The sequence below is a fragment of the Tamandua tetradactyla genome, chromosome 17, assembly GCF_023851605.1.
Source record: "Tamandua tetradactyla isolate mTamTet1 chromosome 17, mTamTet1.pri, whole genome shotgun sequence".
NCBI lineage: Eukaryota > Metazoa > Chordata > Mammalia > Pilosa > Myrmecophagidae > Tamandua > Tamandua tetradactyla.
In genome coordinates, this window is record NC_135343.1 from 2,202,996 (window position 1) to 2,225,737 (window position 22,742).

General features: G+C 52.6%; 1 protein-coding gene and 1 pseudogene across 3 annotated transcripts in view; both read left to right on the top strand.

Annotated features, from left to right (window-relative positions):
* The window catches only part of KCNIP3 (potassium voltage-gated channel interacting protein 3), an 86,910-nt gene extending 64,905 nt beyond the window's left edge, over positions 1-22,005 (top strand). For 2 of the 3 annotated variants that reach the window (XM_077133746.1, XM_077133748.1), the window contains 7 exons: positions 16,704-16,828; positions 17,174-17,243; positions 17,360-17,430; positions 20,168-20,275; positions 20,882-20,986; positions 21,372-21,434; positions 21,854-22,005. In XM_077133746.1, the coding sequence (XP_076989861.1) occupies positions 16,704-16,828; positions 17,174-17,243; positions 17,360-17,430; positions 20,168-20,275; positions 20,882-20,986; positions 21,372-21,434; positions 21,854-21,901 (590 nt within the window). In that variant the 3' untranslated portion in view covers positions 21,902-22,005. Of the gene's footprint in view, positions 1-5,518; positions 5,661-16,703; positions 16,829-17,173; positions 17,244-17,359; positions 17,431-20,167; positions 20,276-20,881; positions 20,987-21,371; positions 21,435-21,853 lie in introns of those variants that run through there. The other variant, XM_077133747.1, reaches the window with a different exon arrangement.
* On the top strand, positions 5,942-6,701 carry LOC143661461 (ADP-ribosylation factor-like protein 1 pseudogene; annotated as a pseudogene).
* Positions 22,006-22,742: the final 737 nt, after the last annotated feature.

Sequence of the window (22,742 nt, forward strand, 5' to 3'; positions counted from 1 at the left end):
GGGGAGGGACAGGTCTGGGAGGAAAGGTCAGTTGGGGAAGGTCAGGTTGAGGGGTGAGGGTCAAAGTCGGGGGAGGCTCAGGTCAGGGGAGGGAAGGGTCAGTTGGGGACGGGTGATGAGAGCAGAGCTGGCAGGCCTTGGGTGTGGGCCGTGCGTGGGGAAGAAGCTGCTTGCCCCAGGGGCTGGGTTTGCACACCTGGCAGGTCGGAGCTGCCATCAGCTCAGTTGGGGAGGGCTGGGGAGGGGGCAGGTGGGGGGTGCGAGCCGGAGCCCGGCTTGGCCGCGTTCCTCAGCAGTGCCTCTTACTTCTCCACGTGACAGGTCAAGCAGGCAGAAGAATCTGGGGTTCAGGGAAGACGCTTCTATCCCAGCTCCCCAGAGACGCCCCATTTCTGTAGCTTTATGATTTTGCAAGTGTTTAATGAGTGCAGTGGTTTTTTTTCTCATTGTTCTCACTTGCGTTTTTATAGTAATGACTTTGAGTGTCTTAGCATGGTTTTGCCACCTACCGAGGGCGCATGCATCCCCCTGGACCACGTGCCCCGGGATCGCCGTCCTCGGGCTGCTCTCCAAGTGCTGGTGCCCTCCCCCACCCCTTTCTTGCCCTCTCATTTCTGGGGGATTTAGTTTTTCAGAAACATTTCAGTTGACCTCTAATAAATACATGCATTTATACATGTGCATGTGTGCGTTTGACACGTGACTTACAAAGACTAATAAAACGCTCGCCAGCCAGCCAGTCACCCCAAGAGCTGGAGCCCCTGAAGCCTCAACCCATCAGCTCCTCCCCACCCCACCCACAGAGTTGTGTGTTAGCATTCCTAGGTTTTTTTTTCCTTTATATTTTGTCTCTTATGGCTCCCTACAAACATCGTGCTTAGTTATCCTTGGTTTTGAGTTTTATAAGAGACAGCAGTGTCCTGGTCTCCGAGGACTGTTTCTCTTTCGTTCAACACTGTGTGGCTAAGATCCAGCCCTGTTGTGAGGTGGCGATTCCTTTTTCACTGCCGCGTAATGTTACGTCAAGCGAACACACCACCGCATAGCCATCTGCCCTGTCGTCGGGCCCGTCTGGGCTGCTCCGTGCTGGGCTTCTGCAGAGCACGCCATGCCTTCCTCGTGGGTGTCTGCTGGAGCACATGCCTCGGGGACGCACCTTTGTTAACATTTAACAAAGGTTAAATTTACAGGATCCCTAAACCGTCGCTCTGAAGAAATGCAAGTAGTTTTCCAAAGGGGTTGCACCGGTTTGCACACTCACTGGCCGCGACCGGTGGCCTCTGTGCTCCCCCCACCTGCATCGTCAGAGCTGACGTCCTTGCTGTCACTTCTTAGGGACCCGAAGGCATTGCACATCGTCAGCTGTGCGGGTGAGGGGAGCCCCTGGCCTGTGCTCACTCCTCTTTCCTGTGGGTGTCGCTGGCCCCGTGCCTCCCCCACCATCCGCCACCTGCTCTCTCATGTGCAAAACCCCGGCCCCTGTGTCCTTGGAAACTGAAATCCTTCTCTGCGCTGCATTGAAATTCATCATTTTTCCCCCTTTATGTTTTGGGCTTCTGGACTTCTAAGGAATTCTTCCTCACCTGAAGATGGATGTGCCCTTTTCCGTGTCTTCCCCTGCGGCCTGGCTTCCCTCACACCTCCGCTCCACAAACACCCTGACACGCGCCGTGGTGGGTCTCACAGTGTTGGTATGAGGCCCTCTGTTCTTGGGTCTCTGTGGGCTGCTCTGCTTGTGGGTTTGCAGGCATCTGTTGTGACAGCCACACAATTTGTGTGGCTTTATTTGACAGGGAAGGCTCCCTCTTTACTGTTCCTTTTGAGATTTCTCTGTATTTTTTATACATTGTTAGTGATTCTTTAGTATGTATTATACTTTAGAGTAAGTTAATCAAAGTTCTCAAAAAATCCCACTTCACTTTCATTGGGATTGCGCTGATTGGGGGAGAAGTGGTATCTTCCTGCTGTTAAGTGGTTTCATCTCTTCAATTATTCACATTGCATTGCCTTTCTGTAGAGAGGGCTTTGGGTTTTTTGGTTAATACTTAGACACTTCTAAGTTTGTATTGCTATTATAGGATTATCTCATTATTTTATGATGTGTTCTGGGGGTTATTACTGGTGCAGAGACTTGCTATTGATTTTCGAAAGTTAATTTTGGATCTGGCAGCCTTGCTCAGCTCCCACGACTATCGATTCTCGGGCCCCTGGAGGGACGTGTCATGTTCCGATAATCTGAGCTTTCTCCTTTCCGGTCCAGTTCTCACACTGTGCGTTTCTTGTGCAAACGCTCCTTAGAGCATCGGCGGACCTGACTGGAGACTGAGCCGCTGTGTGGCCGGTCCCGAATCTTAAGGTGTGTGGGCGAGCCTTCGCCATCCCATCTGATATTTTCTGTACATTTTTGGCGTTTTATTTCATCAAGCCAAGGAAGAACCCCTTGACTCCTAGTTTGCTAAGAGTTTTGGTTGGTGTATTTTAATCACAAAGAGACATGGGAGCTTACGGATGTCCCACTGCAGTGATTATCATTTTATGTGCTTTTTCTTCTTTGCACCGTTAAGGAAAAAGCCTAGTCAACTGTGTAGTTTCTAGTACCGTTGGGTTCAGTCGGCCGGCATGAGGGTCAGGGCTGGGCCCGGGCCCATGGGGTCTGCGCTCTCGGGCCTGAATCGGCCTGGCGGGGCTCGGCGCTGATCTCTGGGTTCGCACTCGGTGACCCCTAGGAGCAAACGCCCGCCCCACAGGAGAAGGTCAGGAGCCAGAGGAGAGGAAGGAGAACTAGAGAAAGGGGAGAAGAAGTCAATAGCTGCAGGGGCGTGGGATCAGAAGAGGCGTTTGTTGTTTTAATGGAAGAAATGAACAGCAGGTTTGGGATTTTTGTTTTAGCTTGCTTTGTGGACCCCGGGGTGGGAGTGAGGGGCATGTCTTTAGTTCATGAGACCCAGTTAAAACCCCTCTCTTGCTGTATTTATTTTTTTCCACCATTTCCCACCTCCCTAGAGACAATTATTCTTTCTTATTTAACATTTAGTTTTTAATTTATATACAATAAAATTCACCTCTTTTTGGTTCCAATTCTGCAGATTTTGACAAATGCACAGTCATGTCCCATTGCCATGATCAAGACACAGAATTGTCCGGTCTCCCAAGGAGACCCTGACACGGCCCCTCCCCTGGCCCCTCCCCAAGTCCCTCCCACAGCCCCTCCCTGAACCCCTACCCCAGCTCCCGCTTTGTCCTCTATCCCTGCGATTTTACCTTTTCCAGAATATCGTATAAATGGACTTACCTTTTTCTAATTTTCTTAGTTAGAGAAGTTGTGGGTTTGCAGAGAGGTGGTGATGAAATGCAGAGTTCCCTTATACCCCCTGTTGTGGGCACCTTGCATCAGTGTGGAAACTTGTCACAATTCGCAATCGAACACTTTTATAACTGCACTGTTCACTACAGCCCGTCAGTTACTGTCGGTTCACTGTGTTGCACACCCCTGTATTGTTGTCACTTTTGAAAGTTTTATTCTAGGAATATATATTCAACCTAAAATTTCTCCTGTTAACCAAATACACATAGCCTTCTGAGTGTGGCTTCTTTGACGCAGCACCGTGCCTTTGGGGAGCGTGTTGTGCTGTGCGTGGATAGCGCGGCCTGTTTTATTGCCGAGAAGGGTTGCGTGGTCCTGGGGGGGGTCACAGTTTGTTTATCCACTCGCTGGTTGAAGGACGTTTGGATGGTTTCCAGTTTTTTTGGTGATTGTGAAACACTTGGATCAAGGTTTTTGTGTGAACATACTTGGTTTCATTTCATTTGGGTAAAGAACAAAGAGTGGGACTGGTGGGTCATATGGTATTTTCAACATTTTTCAAATTAGGTTGGTTCGCATAGCCGTGTAGACGTAGTCCATTGTGGTTTTACTGTGCATTTCCCAAATGGCGCATGAGGCCCGACGTCCTTTCACGTGCTTATTTGCCATCCTCAAAGCACATCCTCTTGGGTGAAGTGTGTTCAAGCCTTCCGTCCATTTATTAAGTTGGGTTGGGTTAAAATAAAAATTTGAGCAAGATGTGGTACGATCTCAGAGAGTTTTATGGGATCAGTTCATGAATTGGGGAGATGCCATTTGCTACGAAGCAGCAAGGCCATCCGCTGGACGAAGAGAGCCACTGGCTTTCAGAGACACAGCAGGGGAGCAGGTGGAGAGTAATCTTCCTGGCTAACGCAGACTGCAATCCCTGACCCGGCACTTCACGGCGAGGAAGCAGGCTGGCAGGAGAACAGCCAGTTGGCAGAGCTGACTGGCTGATTTAAATTGTTTTCTCTCCTTGTCTTCACCAAAGTGTAAACGTGGCTGATGCTCCCTTTACCCAGGGTATGGACAGATGAGTAAAAAAATAAGGACACATAAATAAACAAATAATGGGGGGGATAAGGAGTAAAACAGTTGAGTAGACTGCAACACTAGTGGTCAGTGAGAGGGAGGGAAGGGACTGCAACACTAGTGGTCAGTGAGAGGGAGGGAAGGGACTGCAACACTAGTGGTCAGTGAGAGGGAGGGAAGGGGTATGGGATGTGTGGGGTGTTTCCTTTTTTCTCTTATTTCTTTTTCTGGAGCAGTGCAAGATGTTCTAAAATGATCCTGGTGATGAACGCACAGCTATGGGAGACACTTAAGCCATTGACTGTGTACTTCGGATGGACTGTAGGGTGCATGATGATTCTCACTAAAATACTGAAAAAAAAGTTCTGTTTTCTGGGCAAGCCAATCATTTACAGGGAATAGAAACTTTGATTTGGGTTTTGCCGACTTGGGGCTTAGCATAGGTGTCTCCGTGTTGGGCCTTGTAGATTTCATCGATTCCCCCCTTCTGGTCTGGCCCCCCACCAAGCTGGGGCTGAGACGGAAATTTAGGACCTTAGTGCTACTCTGTTACCCTCTGGGCTCTAAATGGCTCCGAGAGGTGATTAGTCAGGGTTCCCTAGAGAAACAACCAGCAGGAGAGATCTGTAAAGATGCGATTTATAAAGGTGTCTCATGCAGCTGTGGGAATGGACCAGTCCAGAATCCACAGGGCAGACTATGAAGCTGGCAGCTCCGATGAAGAGTCTGGATGAACTCCACAGGAGAGGCTCACTGACTGAAGAAGCAGTAAAAGTGTCTCTCTTTTCCCTTAAAAACCTTCAATTGATCGAATTATCTCATTCTGGGAGACACGCCTTCTTTGATCTAGAGGTGATCAGCCACAGATGCAGTCAACTGACTGATGATTTAGTATCCCAGCCTTCTGGTTTACCAACCAGCCACGAAATGTCCCTGCAGCAATGGTCAGGCCAGCGCTTGCCTGACCAGACAGCTGGACACATCACCTGACCAAGTTGACACCAGAACCCAACCATCATAGTGATTAATGTTCAGTTATAGATGTCCTGGTAGGTGATTAATGCTAGGTTACAGATGTCCTGGTAGGTGATTAATGCTAGGTTACAGATGTCCTGGTAGGTGATTAATGCAAGGTTACAGATGTTGAGGGCTTGGTCATGTTTATTATCTTCACACTTCCATCATTCTAGGTGGATGGATGGACGGACACCATTTGGGAAGAGGGCTGGGCACACCCATTTAAAGCTGAGAGAGGAAATTGTGTGCCAGAGAGGCTATTATGGTGAGTAAGAGTAGGAAAATCCCCAGGGTTTGGACTGTGCTTCTGAGCCAAGGACTCCCAGAACCCAAATCAACTAAGTTAAAGAGCTCAGAACACCATCTCAAGGAAGAGCTTTCTTGTTTGAGCCATGGGATTTGTTCGACTCTCTCATGTAACTGTGTTTGGACTTCCCCAAAAGTGCTTGGCTTGGGGAAACCGCCTTGCAGCCGGCGCGGGAGGCAGGAGAGCTGCGGTGGTGGAGCGGAGGCTCACACAGGAGTCGCTGCCGAGGCCAGGGCCCACCTCTGCGGATGGGCGAGGGCGGACCGGCGCTTCGCCATGGGTGGCTTTTTCTCAAGTATTTTTTCCAGTCTGTTTGGAACCAGGGAAATGATAATTTTGATTTTGGGATTAGGTGGAGCAGGAAAAACCACTATTTTGTACGGGTTATAGGTTGGAGAAGTTGTTACTACTATTCCTACTATCGGATTTAATGTTGAGACAGTAACATATAAAAACCTTAAATTCCAAGTCTGGGATTTAGGAGGACAGACAAGTATCAGACCAAACTGGAGATGTTATTATTCAAACACAGATGCAGTCATTTATGTTGTGGACAGCTGTGACCGAGACCGAATTGGCATTTCCAAATCAGAGTTAGTTGCCATGTTGGAGGAAGAAGAGCTGAGAAAAGCAATTTTAGTGGTGTTTGCAAATAAGCAAGATATGGAACAGGCCATGACTCCTTCAGAGATGGCAAACTCACTGGGGTTACCTGCCTTGAAGGACCGGAAATGGCAGATATTTAAAACTTCAGCAACCAAAGGCACTGGCCTTGATGAGGCAATGGAATGGTTAGTTGAAACATTAAAGAGCAGACAGTAATCCACCTGCTTCTCTGCTCCTCTGAAATGAAGGTTATGTCACATATCCCTTTGGAGACAGTCCCATGTGCTTCACACTACTAAATGTTAAAACTACATGATTGTTGGCATATGCTGGACTGACTGCAACATTTGTAATAAATATAAAAAATGAAAAAAAAAGTGCTTGGCCAAGCACAGCAGGGGGTATTGATGGCAGCACAAAGTTCTCCTCACTCAGCCCGCAAGTCATCACACACAACTCTTAATATTTAATTTAAAATACTTTACCTAAAGAATCTAAAAGTCTTTGTCGTGCTGCAATGGCCTTTGCAGGGTGTTTCGGTTTGCGTAAGCTGTTGAATGCAACATACTGGAAATGGGTTTTTCAATGGGGATTTATTAGGTTACAGATTTACTGTTCCAAGGTCAAGGCATCTTAGGCTTATTAGGTTACAGACTCACCATTAAGACATCAAGAGGAAGATACCTTCTCTGCAGAAAGGCTGTTGGCCTCTGGGGCTCCTCTGTCACATCCCCATGGCAATGTCCCCTCGTCCTTCTCTCCTGGTTTTGGATCAAAATGGCTCTCAACTCCCATGGGTCCTTCTTGCTTCTCCTGGGGCATTTTGTCTCTGAGCTCTCTGGGCTTTTACTGTCTTTTATTCTTTTCACAGAGGACTCCAGTAAAGTATTAGAACCCACCTATGAATGGCTGAGTCACATCTCAAGGGAAACAGTCCAACCAAAAGGCCCCACAGGTGTGCCCGCCCCACAGGAATGGATTAAGAGAACATGGTCTTTTCTGGGGCCCACATGGATTCAAGCCTGCACACAGTGAAATTAGCATCTTTTCCTACTGTTACAAATTTTTAACTGTATTTTCATTGGTGTTAATTCCTAACAAAGTTCTATAGGAGTCCAGCTAAGGAGACTGTTTAGCCTCAGTGACACTCCTGGACCATTGGCGTTTGGCTCAGGAATGTAAATTAAGTGAATAGATAGTTTGCTGTGAAGCTTCGGTTTTGTCATGCATTTCCAAGGGAAGAGGAGGGCACCCAAGGGTGCATTGTCTCATCATTGCCCAATGACCTTGTTCTAGTTTGCTAGCTGCCAGAATGCAATTTCTAGAAACAGAATTGCTTTTAAAAAGAAGAATTTAATAAGTTGTCAGTTTACAGTTCTGAGACTGAGAAAATGTCCCAGTTAAAGCAAGTCTATAAAAATGTCCAAATTAAGGCACCAACAAGAGGTTACCTTCACTCAAGAAAGGCCAGTGAAGTTCACGGTTTCTCTCGCAACTGGAAATGCACATGGTGAACATGGCGACGTCTGCTAGCTTCCTCTCTGGGCCTCTTGCTTCATGCAGCAACCCCAGGGGCATTTTCCAAAAGTCTCTGGCTGCGTGGGCTGTCCTGGTTCTCGTGGCTCTAAAAAAGGGACTCTCTCCAAAATGTTTCCTCTTTTATAGGATTCCAGTAAACTAATCAAGACTCAGCTTGAATGGGTGGAGTCCCATCTCCCTGTAATCCAAGCCCAGTACCCACAATTGGGTGAGCCACACCTCTTTGGAGATAAGTTTCCACCCAGCAATAATGAAGGAGGATTAAGGGTCCACCACAGATTCAAATTGGCGCAGACCTATTCAGGGAAGGCCAAATGGGGAGGCCTCATTTCCTCCATATCCTGTGTCTTCTGCAGCCTTTCGGTGTCGGCAAGGTCTGCAGTTCCTTCCCACATTTTATTCCTCACATGGGTAATTTATGTTTTCTCTCCTTTTCTTTGTCACTCTTTTTTTTATTTAAATATTTTTATTTAAGAAACAAGCAATACACTCAGAACCACCAAAAAAAAATGGATATCTTAGTTAGCTTATCCATAGGCAATATTTAAATAAAGTATCCAAATAATCATTGTAAAGCCTGTGTTTGTACAGTGAGTATCATAAACCAATTTAAAATTAAGTCAAACAAAACACCTACAAATACAGGTACTGGGCTTGGATTACAGAGTTTCTTAAATTCTAAATATTAAACATTATCTTAAACACCATTTGATTAGCTGCCTAAACTGTGAACATTCTCAAAATATCAAGTAGAAAGTTATTACAAGTATCAACTTTGCAGTAGTAATACCTGCTACTAAACATTTTCAAAAAGGTTTTTATTTCAGGAATCTATTTTCTCTAATACTACTATAGCTGCCTTTTGTTTTATTTGTCAAGTCTATCTATTCTTTTCCCTCTCCCACTTTTTATCCTTTAAGTTACCCTTGCTGATACTCTTCAATTCTGTACCCTCTGCAGACCTCCCTCTCTGTCCTTTTTCAGTCTCCAGAGCTCCCTTTCCTATTTCTTGTTGGGCAGGTCTCTTGTTGGCAAATTCTCGTAGCCGTTGTTTAACTGTGAAGATTTTAATCTCTCCCTCAATTTTGCAGGACAACTTGGCAGGATAAAGAATTCTTGGCTGTAGGTCTTTCTCATTCAGAATCTGAAATCTGTTATACCACTGCCTTCTCGCCTCCATGGTGCTGCTGTGTAGTCTGAGCTCAGCCTCATATGTAATAAATCTCTTTTCTTTTGCTGCTTTCATGACTTTTTTGCTTCTTTTCAAGATGTGGCATTCTGATAAGTGTGTGTCTTGGAATAAGCCTCTTTGGATTTATTCTGTTTGGGATTTGTTGGGCTTGTTGATTTGGCTGTTTATGTCTTTTAAACATGGGGGAAGTTTTCCCTCATTATATCTTCAACCAGCCCTCCTAATCCTTTACTCTTCTTCTAGGACACTAATAATGCCATATTTGTACGCTTTGTGCCTGTCATTTCCCTGAGATCAAGTTGCATTTTCTCATTTTTCTTGCCATTTGTTCTTTTGAAAGTTCAGGTTCAGTTGTCCTATCTTCTAATTTGCATACTCTTTCTTCTGCCTGTTGAAGTCTACTATTATGAATCTCTAATCATTTTAAGTTGGTCTGCAGAATCTTTTATCTCTGTGAGATCTGGTATTTTTCTGTTTGTTCTTTCAAATTCTTCTTTATGCCCCTCCAGTGTCTTGATATCCTTTATGTCAAGATGAACAACCAAATGCTGTGTCCCTCGGGTAATTTAGTTTGTCGTTTAGCTGAGCCAAATCTGCATGGAGCTTCACATGATTTGATCTTCTGTGGTAGACAGGGCATTTTTATGTCTTAATAAAATTATTTTGCCGAATCTCCTTGTATTAGCTTTGACGATCCCCTTTGGGATTTGGCTTTTCAGTCCTTCTCCTGGAAACCAAGCTCATGTCAAGTGGGATTGCAGTTCTACTTGGGGCTTTACTCGAGAGCTAGGCAGGCGGGCAGCTTGTGAGACTGCACTTTCCACTTCTCCCCAGCAGATGGCGCTGAGTCTTCTTGTCCCTAGGCCCACCTGTCCCTGATGGCAGGTGCAGGTCTAGTGGCTCAGCTGGACCCGTCCTCCCTCACCTGTCCATCCGCACACACCTGTGGTCCGGGCCTCTGTGTGTGTGTGGGGGGGGGGCAGGAGTAGGAACACAGGCGAATCACTTTCTCTGGTTGGATGTGGGGTGGGCACCCTCCACGTCTCCCCTCCTCCCCATCTTTGCCAAGAGCCAGGCATCCACAGGGGCAGGGAGCCAGCATTGACCCTGACTGGAGGCTCTGTGCGCAGGAGAGGCGCGTCTGCCAGCTTCCTAGCTCGCTCCGGCATGCCCAGCTGCGAGTGGAAGGGAGTCTTCCCATGCAGGCTGCGGGGCCGCAAGTGGAAGCCATGCGTCCCCACCCTCTCCATCCCGGGTCCCAGGTCCTCCCTGGGCAGGGCAGGAGGCCCCGTGACCACTCGCACCCTGGAACCACGGTCCCGTCACTTCTGTCATAGGCACCTCTCCTGCTGTGTGTCCAGCCAGAGGCTTAGAGCTTATCAGTTTTATGGACGTCTTCAGAGAAGCATCTTTTGGGTTCACTGGTGTCCTCTGTTGTTTTTCTATGTTCAGTTTCCCTGGCACCTGCCCTTACTGCTTTCTGTTTTCTTCCTTCTGCTTGTTAGGGCTTATTTTAACCTTCTATTTTCTAGCTTCTTAGAGTGAAGGCTTATTTATTTAAAATTTTTCTTTTCTAAAATAAGCAGTTAATGGTTTAAATCTCCCTAAGTACTAAGTTAAGTAGTTCCCACAAATTTTGATATGTTGAATTTTCATCTTAAGTTGGGTTCAAACTGTTCTTGTTCATTTCCTGTTACTTTTCTGCAGATTTTGACTTCCATTTGACCCCCACTTCGCATCAGCCTTAAGAACTCAGTTTAGCATTTCTTACAATGTGGTTTTGCTGACGACACATTGCTAGCATTCATTTGCCTGAAAAGGCCTTTATTCATCCTCCTTTTTACTTTTGTTTTGCCATGGGCAGGCACCGGGAATCAAACCCGGGTCTCTGGCATCACCTCCTTTGTGAAGGATATTATTCCTAGGTATAGAACTCTAGGTTGAAGTAAGTTTTCTTCTTTCAGCAGCTTAAAGACATATTCCCTTGTCTCTGGTCTCTGTCATGCTCCTGAGAAGTGAGCTTTCACTCTTGCTGCTTTACCCCATGCCCATTCCTGTCTGCTTTTAGGATTATCTGCTGTGTTTCATTTTCCTCAGTCTGACCAGGATGTTACTAGGTGTGTTTTCTTTTAATGCATCCTTTAACGTAGGGTTCACTGAGTTTCTTGAATCTGTGGGTTGATGTTTTCAACAAGTTTGGGACATTTTTGTCCTTTATTTCTTCAGATATTTTTAATGTCCCAGTTTCTCTTTCCTCTCCTTCCAAGATTTCAAGTGCATTATGTCAGGGTGTCATTGAGGCCTGTTCATGGTTTTGTCTGTTTTTTTTCTCTTTGTACTTCAGTTTGGATAATTTTTATTTACCTTTAAGTTCACTCACCTATTCTACTGTATTGTGTCCTCTTTAGTTAAACTTACCAAACGAATTTTCATGTTAAGTATTGTGTTTTTCGGTTTTCTAACTTTCTTTTGGTTCTTTTTAAATGGCTTATATTGTCTGTTAAGATTTCTCACCTGTTCACGCATATGTCTTCTTTTTATTTATTTCAACACATTGATAATAGCTGTTTTCGAGTTCCTTTCTACTAATTAAAAAGTCTGGGTCTATTTTTGCTAACTTCTTTTTCCCTGGATTATGGATCACATTTTCCTGCTTTTCATGTCTTTTAATTTTTACTTCATACTGAATGTTATGGGTGGTATATCGCAGGGCATCTGGATTACGTGGTCCTAATTTAAGGGTTGTTGAATTTAGGCACAGCGGACACATCCACTGGATCTTGCCTTCCTTTGTTTTAGGCTTTATTGGGGTGGGTTTGTTTTGACCTCGTCCTTAGCTGTATAGCCGGGCCTTTACCCCAGGGCCTGAAGCATGGAATGGGGTTCCAGCAGACGCCTGAGGGGCTTAGAGACGTATTTCCAGTCTGGCTGGGGCAGAGCTCCAGTTTCGCCATCCCTGTGTGGACTCGGACTCGCCTCCTTTCTGGTGTCTGCCCCTCCAACCCCACACCTGTTCCCCGCCAGCCTCACAGTCTCGCCCTGAGCCTGCCGAGCCCATCCCCCGGGAGCCCCTCACGGCTCCTTCCCAGGAAATCTCCACGTGCCTCGGCTCCTTCCCAGGAAATCTCCATGTGCCTCGGTGCCCCCAACTCTGACCCCCCCCTCATCAGCTCAGCAAGACTGCTGCATCTGGCTCCTGTGCCACCTCCCTGTGCCTCGGTCTTCAATGTGCCCAGGCAGATGCCCAGAGGGAGGGAGGCGCTGGCTTCAGGTGCATCCCTTCTCTCCAGGACCGTGGCCTGGAGCCTGCAGATACCTGCCTCACTGCTCTTCCAGGTTTAAAGTTGTTTGCGGTGGGAGGGCCATTTCGACACCACTACTCCATAGCGACTGCAAGCAGCAGTCCAAGTCCATATGTTTCCTTTTTTAAAAAGTTGAGGTATTAAAAATTGGCCACACAAATGCACAGGTCTTAAATGTCCCGCTCAGCGAGTTTTGACAGCTGTATACACCTGAAACCACCACGGCCGCCCTGCTTTCTGCCTCCGTGCACTGGCGCTCCTGTTCTAGGACTAGTCACGCAGATGGAGTCTTCGCCTCTGGCTTCCTTTGCTCAGCATAGTGTTTCCGAGATGCATCTGTGCAGTGGCGTGTGTCAGACGCTCTTTCTGTCCTTAATGGAGACTGGCGTGCCGTTATGTGACTGCACCACAGTTTTGCTCTTGTGCTGATTTTGGGGTGCTGTTTGATTTGGGACTGTACATGTTGGTGTACGCGTCTTTCTGGGGACCTCTGTCTCCGTTTATCTGGAGGTGCAGACGCTCATAAGGTAGATGTGCGTTGAACTCCATAAGAAGCTGTCAAGCAGTTCTCCAAGCAGCTGTGCTGTTCTGCGCATCCACTCGCGATGCTGAGGGCTCGGCTGCTCCACGTTCTCGCCAGAGGCTGGTCTTTTGAGGTGATACATCTCTGGGTTTTGGTTTATCTTTCTTTGATATTTAATGCTGTCAAGCACATTTTCCTGTACTTATCAGCCATTTGAATATCTTCTCTTGTAAAGTGCCCCAGTCTTTTGCCTATTTTTAAAACATTAGTTGTCAGTCTTATTGATGATTTGTAGGAGTTCTTTACATATTCTGGAAATGAGCTTTTTGTCAGATAGATGTGCTGCGGATATGTTTTACCAATCTGTGGCATCCCTAATCAGTTTCTTATTGATTTTATTGTTTTTTGCTGTGTTTGGCTATTTTCTCTTTCATTAATTTTTTACTTTTATTTTTATATTTCCTTTCTTCTACTTACTTTGGATGTAATTTGCTTTTCTTTTCCTAGATTCTGGAGATAGAAGCTTATACCTGTCTTCTTTTCTAATAAAGGAATTTAAAGCCATAAATTTATCTCTAAGCGAAGCTTTGCCTGCATCCAGCAAATTTTGAAATGCTGTGCTTTCGTTGTGATTCAATTCAGTATATTAAAAAATTCCCCTGGTGACTTTTCTTCTCTGACATATGTGTTAATTTCCAAATGTTTTGGATTTTCTAGCCATATTATTTTGATTTTTAAATTTAATACAGTTATGATAGCATCTCGTTTTTAAGTCCCAGCATCTGGTGTGTCTTGGTAACGGAGGCTTGTGCTCTTGAAAGGAATGTATATTCTACCATCGCTGAGTACAGTGTTCTATAAAAATCACTTAGGCCAAACTGGATTATGATGCTTTTCACATAAAAGCATCTTTTATGCTTTTGACATCTTTTGTATCTTTACTTCTTGTACCATTTACTGTGAAAATCTCCAATGATGTGGATGATTCATGTATTTTAAAGCTCTGTTATTAGGTACATATATATTTCAGGTTCTTACATCTTTGAACCGCCCTCTTCTCAAAGTCTGCTTTTTCTGTTTTGAACACAGCTACACTGGCTTTCCTGTGCTTTTCCATCCTTGAGCTTTTTTTTTTTTTTAATATTTTTATTGAGAACTCTTCACACACATACAGTCTAACCACAGTGTACAATCAGGGGCTCACAATATCATCACATAGTCATGTATTCTTCACCATGATCATTTTTAGAACATTTGCATGGCTTCAGAAAAAGAAATAAAAAGACAGAAGAAAAAACTCAAACATCCCATACCCCTTACTCTTCCCTTTCATTGACCACTTGTATTTCAATCTACCCAGTTTTTACTTTTTATCCCCCACTATTATTTATTTATTTTTTATCCTTATTTTTTTTTTACTTATCTGTCCATACTCTGGATAAAAGGAGCATCAGACACAAGATTTTTACAATCACATGATTACACTGTAAAAGCTATATCGTTATCAGTCTTTTTCAAGAATCAAGGCTACTGGAACACAGCTCAACGGTTTCAGGTACTTCCTCCAGCCACTCCGACACACCTTAAACTAAAAAGGGATTCTATATAATGCATAAGAACAACCTCCAAGGTAACCTCTTCACTCTGCTTGAAATCTCTCAGCTGCTGAAACTTTATCATATTTTTCTCTTCCCCCTTTTGGTCTAGAAGCCTTTCTCAGTCCCATGATCTGGGATCCTGTCTCATCCCCAAGATTCAGTCCCATGTTTCCAGGGAGATTTACACCCCTGGGAGTCGTGCCCCACGTAGCGAGGAGGGCAGTGAGTTCACCTGCTGAGTTGGCTTAGAGAGAGAAGCCACATCTGAGCAACAACAGGGGTTCCCTGGGGGGGTGACTCTTAGGCATAATTATCAGTAGGGTTAGCTTCTCCTTTGCAGGAGTAAGTTTCATAGGGACGAACCCCAAGGTCGAAGCTCAGCCTATTGAACTGGTTGTCCTCACTGCTTGTGAGAATATCAGGAATCCCCCAGATGGGGAAGTTGAATATTTCCTCCTTTCTCCCCAATCCCCCAAGGGCACTTTGCAAATACCTTTTTATTCTCTGCCCAAGTTACTCTGGGACGAATGGGGCACCACGCTCACCTGGACAAACCGACAAGGTCTCCGGTCCTGTCGAAGACCACCTTGTGCTTTCAGTCTGTGTCTTGTACTCAGGGTCTGGGTTTTGTACACGGCACGTGGCCGGGGCTAATGCAGTGTCTGCCTCTTGACCAAAGTGATAACATATTCTCAGCCAGCGTCTGAGCCACCGCGAGCACACCCAACCCTCTACCGTTCTCTCTTTGGTGCCCCCCCCACCTGCCACCACCTCCTGAGTGTCCCCCACTCCCCCGTGTTAACACGGTGCCACGGGCGTCCTGCAGAGTCCCTGTGGGAAGCTGCTAGGAACCCCCCGGGCTGCTTGCCGCGCAGAACTGCTGGCTCCAGGCTGGCCTGTGCGTAACTGGACTGTGGACAGCAGGGCTGGACAGTTCATCCGTGTGATGGAAATGTCCAGGGGAGAGAGAAAACGAGCGTGCAGAGAGGGGCCAGCTCAGGGCAGGAGGGATTGAGGGGCAGCTAGGGGACTTTTCTTCTGTGGCTGCTGCTTTCTCAGAGAACCCGGGGGCGACCTGACAGCGAGGACAGGGGAGGAGCTGGGGGGATTTATAAAGAGAAGGAGGGTGCTGCAGTTACCTCGGGGCACAGACCAAGGACATGGCGCCCACTCCCGCGGCCCTCGGGCAGTGTCAGGGTCCCCGTCCGGTCGGCAGGGGCGGGCAGTGTCAGGGTCCCCGTCCGGTCGGCAGGGGCGGGCAGTGTCGGGGTCCCCGTCCGGTCGGCAGGGGCGGGCAGTGTCGGGGTCCCCGTCCGGTCGGCAGGGGCGGGCAGTGTCGGGGTCCCCGTCCGGTCGGCAGGGGCGGGCAGTGTCGGGGTCCCCGTCCGGCCGGCAGGGGCGGGCAGTGTCGGGGTCCCCGTCCGGCCGGCAGGGGCGGGCAGTGTCGGGGTCCCCGTCCGGTCGGCAGGGGCGGGCAGTGTCGGGGTCCCCGTCCGGTCGGCAGGGGTGGGCAGTGTCGGGGTCCCCGTCCGGCCGGCAGGGGCGGGCAGTGTCGGGGTCCCCGTCCGGCCGGCAGGGGCGGGCAGTGCAGCCCACAGGGAGGCCGGACGCAGCCCCGGCAGCCACCCAGGCTGACGCTCAGGGGCTCAATCCCACGTGGCATGGGAGAGACCAGGGTGGCAGCGGCCAGCGGGTGGTCCCGTCCCTGGGCGCCAAGGCGGTGCTGGCACGCGTGTGGAGCACCGGGCCTGTGCTCTCTGGTTGTGTTTTGTTATAAAAGGGAGGCACTCCAACCAAAAAAGACTAGGAAAATGTAAAAGTAAATTGGGAATTGCAAAGTGAAGATCTGAAACCCCACCCCCTGTTAACTGGGGTGGGGTTTTACCAGAAAAGCTCAGCTCCCTGCCCCCCGGTCCCTGAGGTCTGACCCCCTGCCCAAATGCTGATGACACCCACACCGCAGGCCCGCCCAGCAGCTGGGGGCCAGCGTGCCGTCCTCCCGTTCCTGGGAGAAGTCAGGGAGGGCTGCCTGGAGGAGGGGGCCTGGCATTGGGGCTGGAAAAATCAAGGGTCCCTCCTATCTGCCCTCCCTGTCCCACCCTGGCCCTTTGTTCAGGGTGTGCGGCTGCATGTGGTAGGCACGCAGGGAAGACCCTTCCGGCCCCCCCGCAGCCCCCGCCCCCATGCGGGAGCATGTTGAGGGGCTGCGGGTCCCAGCTCCCGCCTCTGTGTCCCCTGCAGACAGCAGTGACAGTGAGCTGGAGCTGTCCGCGGTGCGTCACCAGCCCGAGGGGCTGGACCAGCTGCAGGCACAGACCAAGTTCACCAAGAAGGAGCTGCAGTCCCTCTACAGGGGCTTCAAGAATGTGCGTGCCCCCCACCCCCACCCCGCCAGGCCTGAGCTGCCCGCCTCCCACCTCCACCCCCGTCCCTGTCCCTGGCTCCCAGCAGGAGGGCCTGGGCGCAGGGAGACCCTCTGGAAAGTTCTCTGTAGCGCAGTTAATACCCCGGGGCCCTTTTGTGGGCGAGTGGGGTGGGGGTGGGCATGGGGGTGGGGGAGGGTAGAGGCCCGGGGCCCTTTCCCCTGTCTCTGATGCTGGGACCCCCATGCAGCACAGAGGATGGGCTGGGCTGAGGGCGCCAGCGGCCCCTTCCTCCCTGTCCCAGCCGGGAGGGTGGGGCCAAGGTCGCTGAGGGGCTTCCCGCTGCAGGAGTGCCCCACGGGCCTGGTGGACGAGGACACCTTCAAGGTCATTTACTCGCAGTTCTTCCCTCAGGGAGGTGAGTCAGAGCCCCTGGCTCTTCCCAGAGCGCCCCCTGCTGTCCCGGGTGGGGCTGCTCGGGTGGGGGAGAGGCCAGGAGACCCCTTGGTGCGACCCTGGCCCTGCCCTCCCCAGATGCCACCACCTACGCCCACTTCCTCTTCAACGCCTTTGATGCCGACGGGAACGGGGCCATCCGCTTTGAGGTAGGTCCCCTGCCCCCCGCGGTCCCCCGGGCGCCCACGGACCCTGCACCCTGCATGCACCCCTCGGACCCACCGCGGCGTCGGGGACAGGGTCCCCTCCAGCCCGGGAGCCGCTGGCCGCGCGGAGGTGCTGGGGCCGGGGCTGAACCCTTCCAGCCGGCCGGGAACCGCCGCAGGCCGAGGCCGAAGCTGTGCCGAGGGGACGCTCGCGGGAGCCCGGGTGCTGGCGGCGCTGGCGGCTCCTGCGCTGCGGCCTCGGGCCCTCGGGGGGCGCCGACCCCGCCGCTGTGTCCCCGGCCAGCCCCCCACGCCCGGGCGAGGCCGCGGGAGCGCTCGGTAGCGCCCCTGCGACGTGGGCGGGGCGCCAGGGGCGCTCGGGCCGAGGACCCCCCGGGAAGGAACGCGCCCACCCGCCGCTCGGCCCCACCCCACCCCGCCCGTGCGTTTCTCGGGAGACTTGCACGTTTAATTCCGGGGTGTTTGTGTCACAGTCCCCCCGCCGGAGAGCCTTTACCCAACGGGGGGCCGTCGGGGTCCCCGGCTCTTGGAGAAGGACTTAGCAGGCACCCCACCCCCGGGCACTGCACCCAGCGCCTCTCATTCAGCTGTCCCATCTGCTAAGTGACCGCTGAGAATGCAAAACCCTTCAGGATCAGGTGCCCCCGCCCCCCTCCCAGAGGACGACCAGCAGGGGTGCAAAGCAACAGGCGCCACAGAACTGGGGTGTCAGCAGGGCCTGCCCCCTCAGAACTGGGTCAGGGGCTCCCGCTGGCCCCTGGTGTTGGCAGCAGGCCTTGGCAGCCCGGGCTTGTGGGTGCCGCCTCCTGCCCTCGCCTCCATCCCTGCAAGCTGTCCCCCCAGGTTGGGGCCTCTGAGTCTGGGCCCCCCTAGGAGGCGGCCCCAGTGGACACGGCTCGCCCCGACCCCGCTCGGCCTCTTCTTAACTAGTTCCAACTTCAGAGACCCCATTCCCAATTAAGGTCACGCTCAGGGCTTGGGGTTCCGTCTCTTGGGGGGTAAAATCAGGCCCTGGGGAGTGGACAGGAGCGGTCTGGGGGTGTGTGGGCACCTCTCAGCCCCCCCACAGTATATCTCTCTGGGCACCCAGCAGCCAACAAGGGCAGTGACCAGAGGGAAGGATTTGCCGGGCACCCACTGAAGTGCCCAGCCCGCACCCCTGCACGCACACTTTGGGGGCTCTTAGCTGGGTCCAGGGTCTGTCTGGGTGTCGGCAGGAGCGCCCAGCTCCCTGGGTGCTCACTGCAGGGACAGCTGCCGAGGGGACGCTGCTGAAGGGGCAGGCTCGGCCCACCGCGCAGTGCGATCCGGGGGGCCCTGCTGTGCGCAGCCCCGACGCGCCAGCCGGGCGTGCACCTGCACGGGCCACACACCTGCCTCACCTTCGCCGGCGGGGCCATTCCCACCCGTGCCTGGCACCACGCGCACATACATGTGCACACACGCCCTCCCTTCCGTGTGGGGGCAGCCCTCCCCTCTGGCAGATGCCTCTGGCCCCCGCAGCCCACGAGAGGGGTGGTGGGTCTCAGGGGCTCTCCCTCCCCTGCCACCCCATGTGGGATGGGGGTCACCTCCCACCGGGATGGGCTGTCAGAGCACAGGCCGGGGTGGGGCGGTGCGACAGGACTTGAGATTGGCTTTGAATCTCCACTTCTTACCTAAATCCCGCACAAGCCTCAGTGATTGCCATTCTCCAAACTCGGACGTGGAAGAAACATCCCGTTATTTCCCCTTAAAACGTTTTGCTCTCATCATCTGTGAGCACGTGACTTAAAGATTCTGTTGATGGGTTTGCATTTTTCTTTCTCATTTTCAGTTCCCAAGATCACTTTCTGGTTCTTTCTCAATTATTCCTTTTTGATATAACATGCCGTTCTTATTTCAGGGATGCAAGGTTTCTCATCTCTGAGTCTTAACCATTTCTTCTCCTGGTGTAAACTTTGCTTTTCCCAAGCGGCTTCTCAGCTGCCCTGGTCCTTCTCCCTTGTGGTCAGCCTTCCTCGAACCCTGAATATCTGCTCACGTTTGCTGGGGGCCCTCCACCCCCGGTCACCGGCCTGTCCTCGGTGCCTGGTCATCCTCCAGCCCCCACTTTTTCGGGGTCATCCCCTTCTCTGCACCCCTCTTTCCCATGGGGACCCCAAGGGTCAGGGAAGGCTCATTCCTGGACCCTCCGGGAGACGAGGGCCAGACTTGGTTTCCACCCAGCAGGACAGCAGGCAGCCCGGGTTCCCACATCGAAGCCATTCGGCCGGTCGCGTCTTTTCACCTTCGCCACAGCTATGAGAGTCACACCCCGGTGGTGACCGCCACTGCGGGGCTGGGCACTGCGCGTTAGCTTATTAAGACGGGGAAGAAAGAGCGCAGGTGCCTCCGGCATGCAGACCCTTGACAAAAGAGCAGAGCAGCCCCCAGCTCTGCTGGGTCAGCTGCAGGGCACAGAATGGGTTCAGGGCGCCACGTCCTATATGGGAAAGGTTTATATGTAGGTATTAACGTATATATAAATGCATATAAAGTGTGTAAATATTTGCATTTGTGTATCGTTATTTGAGAAGATCTGCGGGGTTGCCACGCGGCCCCTCTCCCTCCCAACCCCGCGGGGCCCACCTGTGCCTTCTGCCCGCCCCATCCTGCAGGCCCTCACCTGTACAGGTGTGAACTCCGTGGAACCGGGCACCGGGGTCTCACGCGGCATCCCCCTCCCTCCTCTCCTTAGGACTTCGTGGTGGGCCTGTCCGTCCTGCTGCGGGGCACTGTCCACGAGAAGCTCAGGTGGGCCTTCAATCTCTACGACATCAACAAGGACGGCCTTGTCACCAAGGAGGTAGGGGGACCCCTCCCCCCCTCCTCTTTCCTCTCCCCACTGCTGCCGCCCGGTCTGGCTTGGACCCCCGGCCGTCCATAGAGGGCTGGTCACCTCCCCAGCCTCGGGTCTTCCTGCCCCAGGAGGCATGGCCCTGGGCACCTGGGGCGGGGGGTGGGGACAGGCAGCCCTGCGCTCAGCTGCTGCCCTCGTGGTCTGTGCTGCTGCAGGGAGCTGTGCAGAGGCCAACTGAGGCAGGGGCCAGGTCCCTGTATTAAGGCAGGGGCGCACAAGGCCCTTCCCATAACAGGTCCCGGGGCTGCACTTGACTGGTCCAGACATTTTCTTGTATCTGAAACAGTTGCTACAGTTTCACATTGTTGAGTCTGCACCTACTAATCCTCACCAGCTTCTCTGGGTCAGTTGGAGGCTTTGGGGCTGCGGGGTCAGAGGAGCAGCCCCTGGGAGACACATGCACCCCCTCCAGCTAGCACGATGCTCCCACTCACCACTGCCCTGGAAGTGCCCCTGTCCCCTGGGCTCACACCAGTCCCCCGGCGGCCCCCTCGGGTCACTCCAGTCCCTGCCCAGCATCCCCTGGGCTCACGCCGCCCCCCTGCCCCCCAGGAGATGCTGGCCATCGTCAAGTCCATCTACGACATGATGGGCCGCCGCACCTACCCGGTCCTGCGGGAGGACGCGCCCCTGGAGCACGTGGAGAGGTTCTTCCAGGTGAGGGGCACCTGCCTCCGCCGTCAGGGGTTCAGCTGCAGGGTGACCAGGACAAGCCGCAGCCCCACTCCCCGTGTCTCGTCCCCTGCTCCGAGGACATCAGACCTGTGTCCCCAACCTGGCTGCTCACTGGGGTCCCTGGGAGGGGGTGACGGATGCCCTCCCACCTCCAGGGAGGAGGTCCCGCCTGCCCAAGCTGGGGACCCCCGAGCCCCCCCCCAGCTCTTGCAGAGAACGGCCCCCAGGAGAGGAGTGGGCCGGGGCTCCGCCTCCCCCTGTGGGAGGCCGAGAGGGCAGATCAGCCCGGAGGGCATGTACGTGGGGTGGGGGTGCTCAGGGTGGGGGTGTGGGAAGCGGGCAGACTCAGCACGGGCTCACACTGCAGAAAATGGACCGGAATCAGGACGGGGTGGTGACGATCGACGAGTTTCTGGAGACCTGCCAGAAGGTAGGCGGCCCCCGCCCTGGCCCCCGGAACCCTCTGCCCCCTGCCACGCCTTTGGGTTGCACCCTCGCTGGCCCTGCAAGCCCCCCACGCTGGGTACCTCCCACCCTCCGAGGGCCTGTGCCAGCCGGGCTGGCCAGGGGAGAGGCCATCACGTGGGGGCAGAGACACTGGGGGCCCCCCATGTTGCTTAGGGGGCCCCTGCCGGGCTCCCAGCGACCTCTTCAGCTGCCCCTCCGCCTGCTGAGGGCCCCGAGCCCTGCAACCATCGGCAGCCCCCCAGCTTGCCCCGGAGAGACCAACAGGGTGGCACTGCGGGGTCCCGGGGAACTGAAGGCCGTGACTCTGGACAGGGCTGGCTGGTGGCGCCCCACCCCCACCCCGCAGCTGCCTGACCCAGCGCTGTCCTTCTCCTCGCCCAGGATGAGAACATAATGAGCTCCATGCAGCTGTTTGAGAATGTCATCTAGGACACACGGGGCCCCACCGGCCCAGCCCCTGCCCCCAAAGAAACCTGTCCTGCAGGAGCGGCCTCCAGAGAAACTTCTTTTCTAATATAGTTACAGAAAGTGAACAGTTTGCTCCAGACACACGCGTGTGCACACACCCCACACCACGCCTCTGGACTGGGAGGGGTTGCGGCGGCCGCGGGCTGGGTCCAGGCAAGCAGGGGCGCGGGGGTCTGAGGGGCCAGCTGGGAGCAGCATCGCCTGTTGCTGGGATTCTAGAAAGAGGAGGGCAAGCTCCTCTGCAGAGGACACCCCGTCTCCAGGGCAAAGCCCACCTCTGCGCGCCCAGCTCCCTGCTCCCCTCCACCTGGCCGCCCCGTTTCCCCACCTCCAGGTGGCCGGTTCCCCGGGCTCCCCTGTCCCTAAGCCCTCCTCTCCCCCCACCCATTCTGCTGTCCCCCACTCTCTCCCCCCACCTGACCCACTGTCCACACTCCTCTCCCCCCACCCATCCCGTTGTCCCCCACTCTCTCCCCCCACCTGCCCCACTGTCCCCCACTTCTCTCCCACACCTGCCCCACTGTCCCCCACTCCCCTCCCCCCACCCCACACTCCCAGACACTCCTCCCCACAGGACCCTGGAGGAGGCTGCTGACTAGAAAAGAGGGGAAAGAGACAGAGTCACTGCTTCCCTGAAACACTCACTGGGGTCCTGGAAGCTCTCCCCCTGCCCCTCCCCGTCCCCCTCCCTTCCCCCTCACAAGCTCAAACCTGCCCCAAGATCTGAGATGCCGGGTCTGGCTTCTCCCCTCCCTCTCACTGCCTCCCTCAGCTCAGCAGCCTGGCTGAGCCCCCTGCCCTG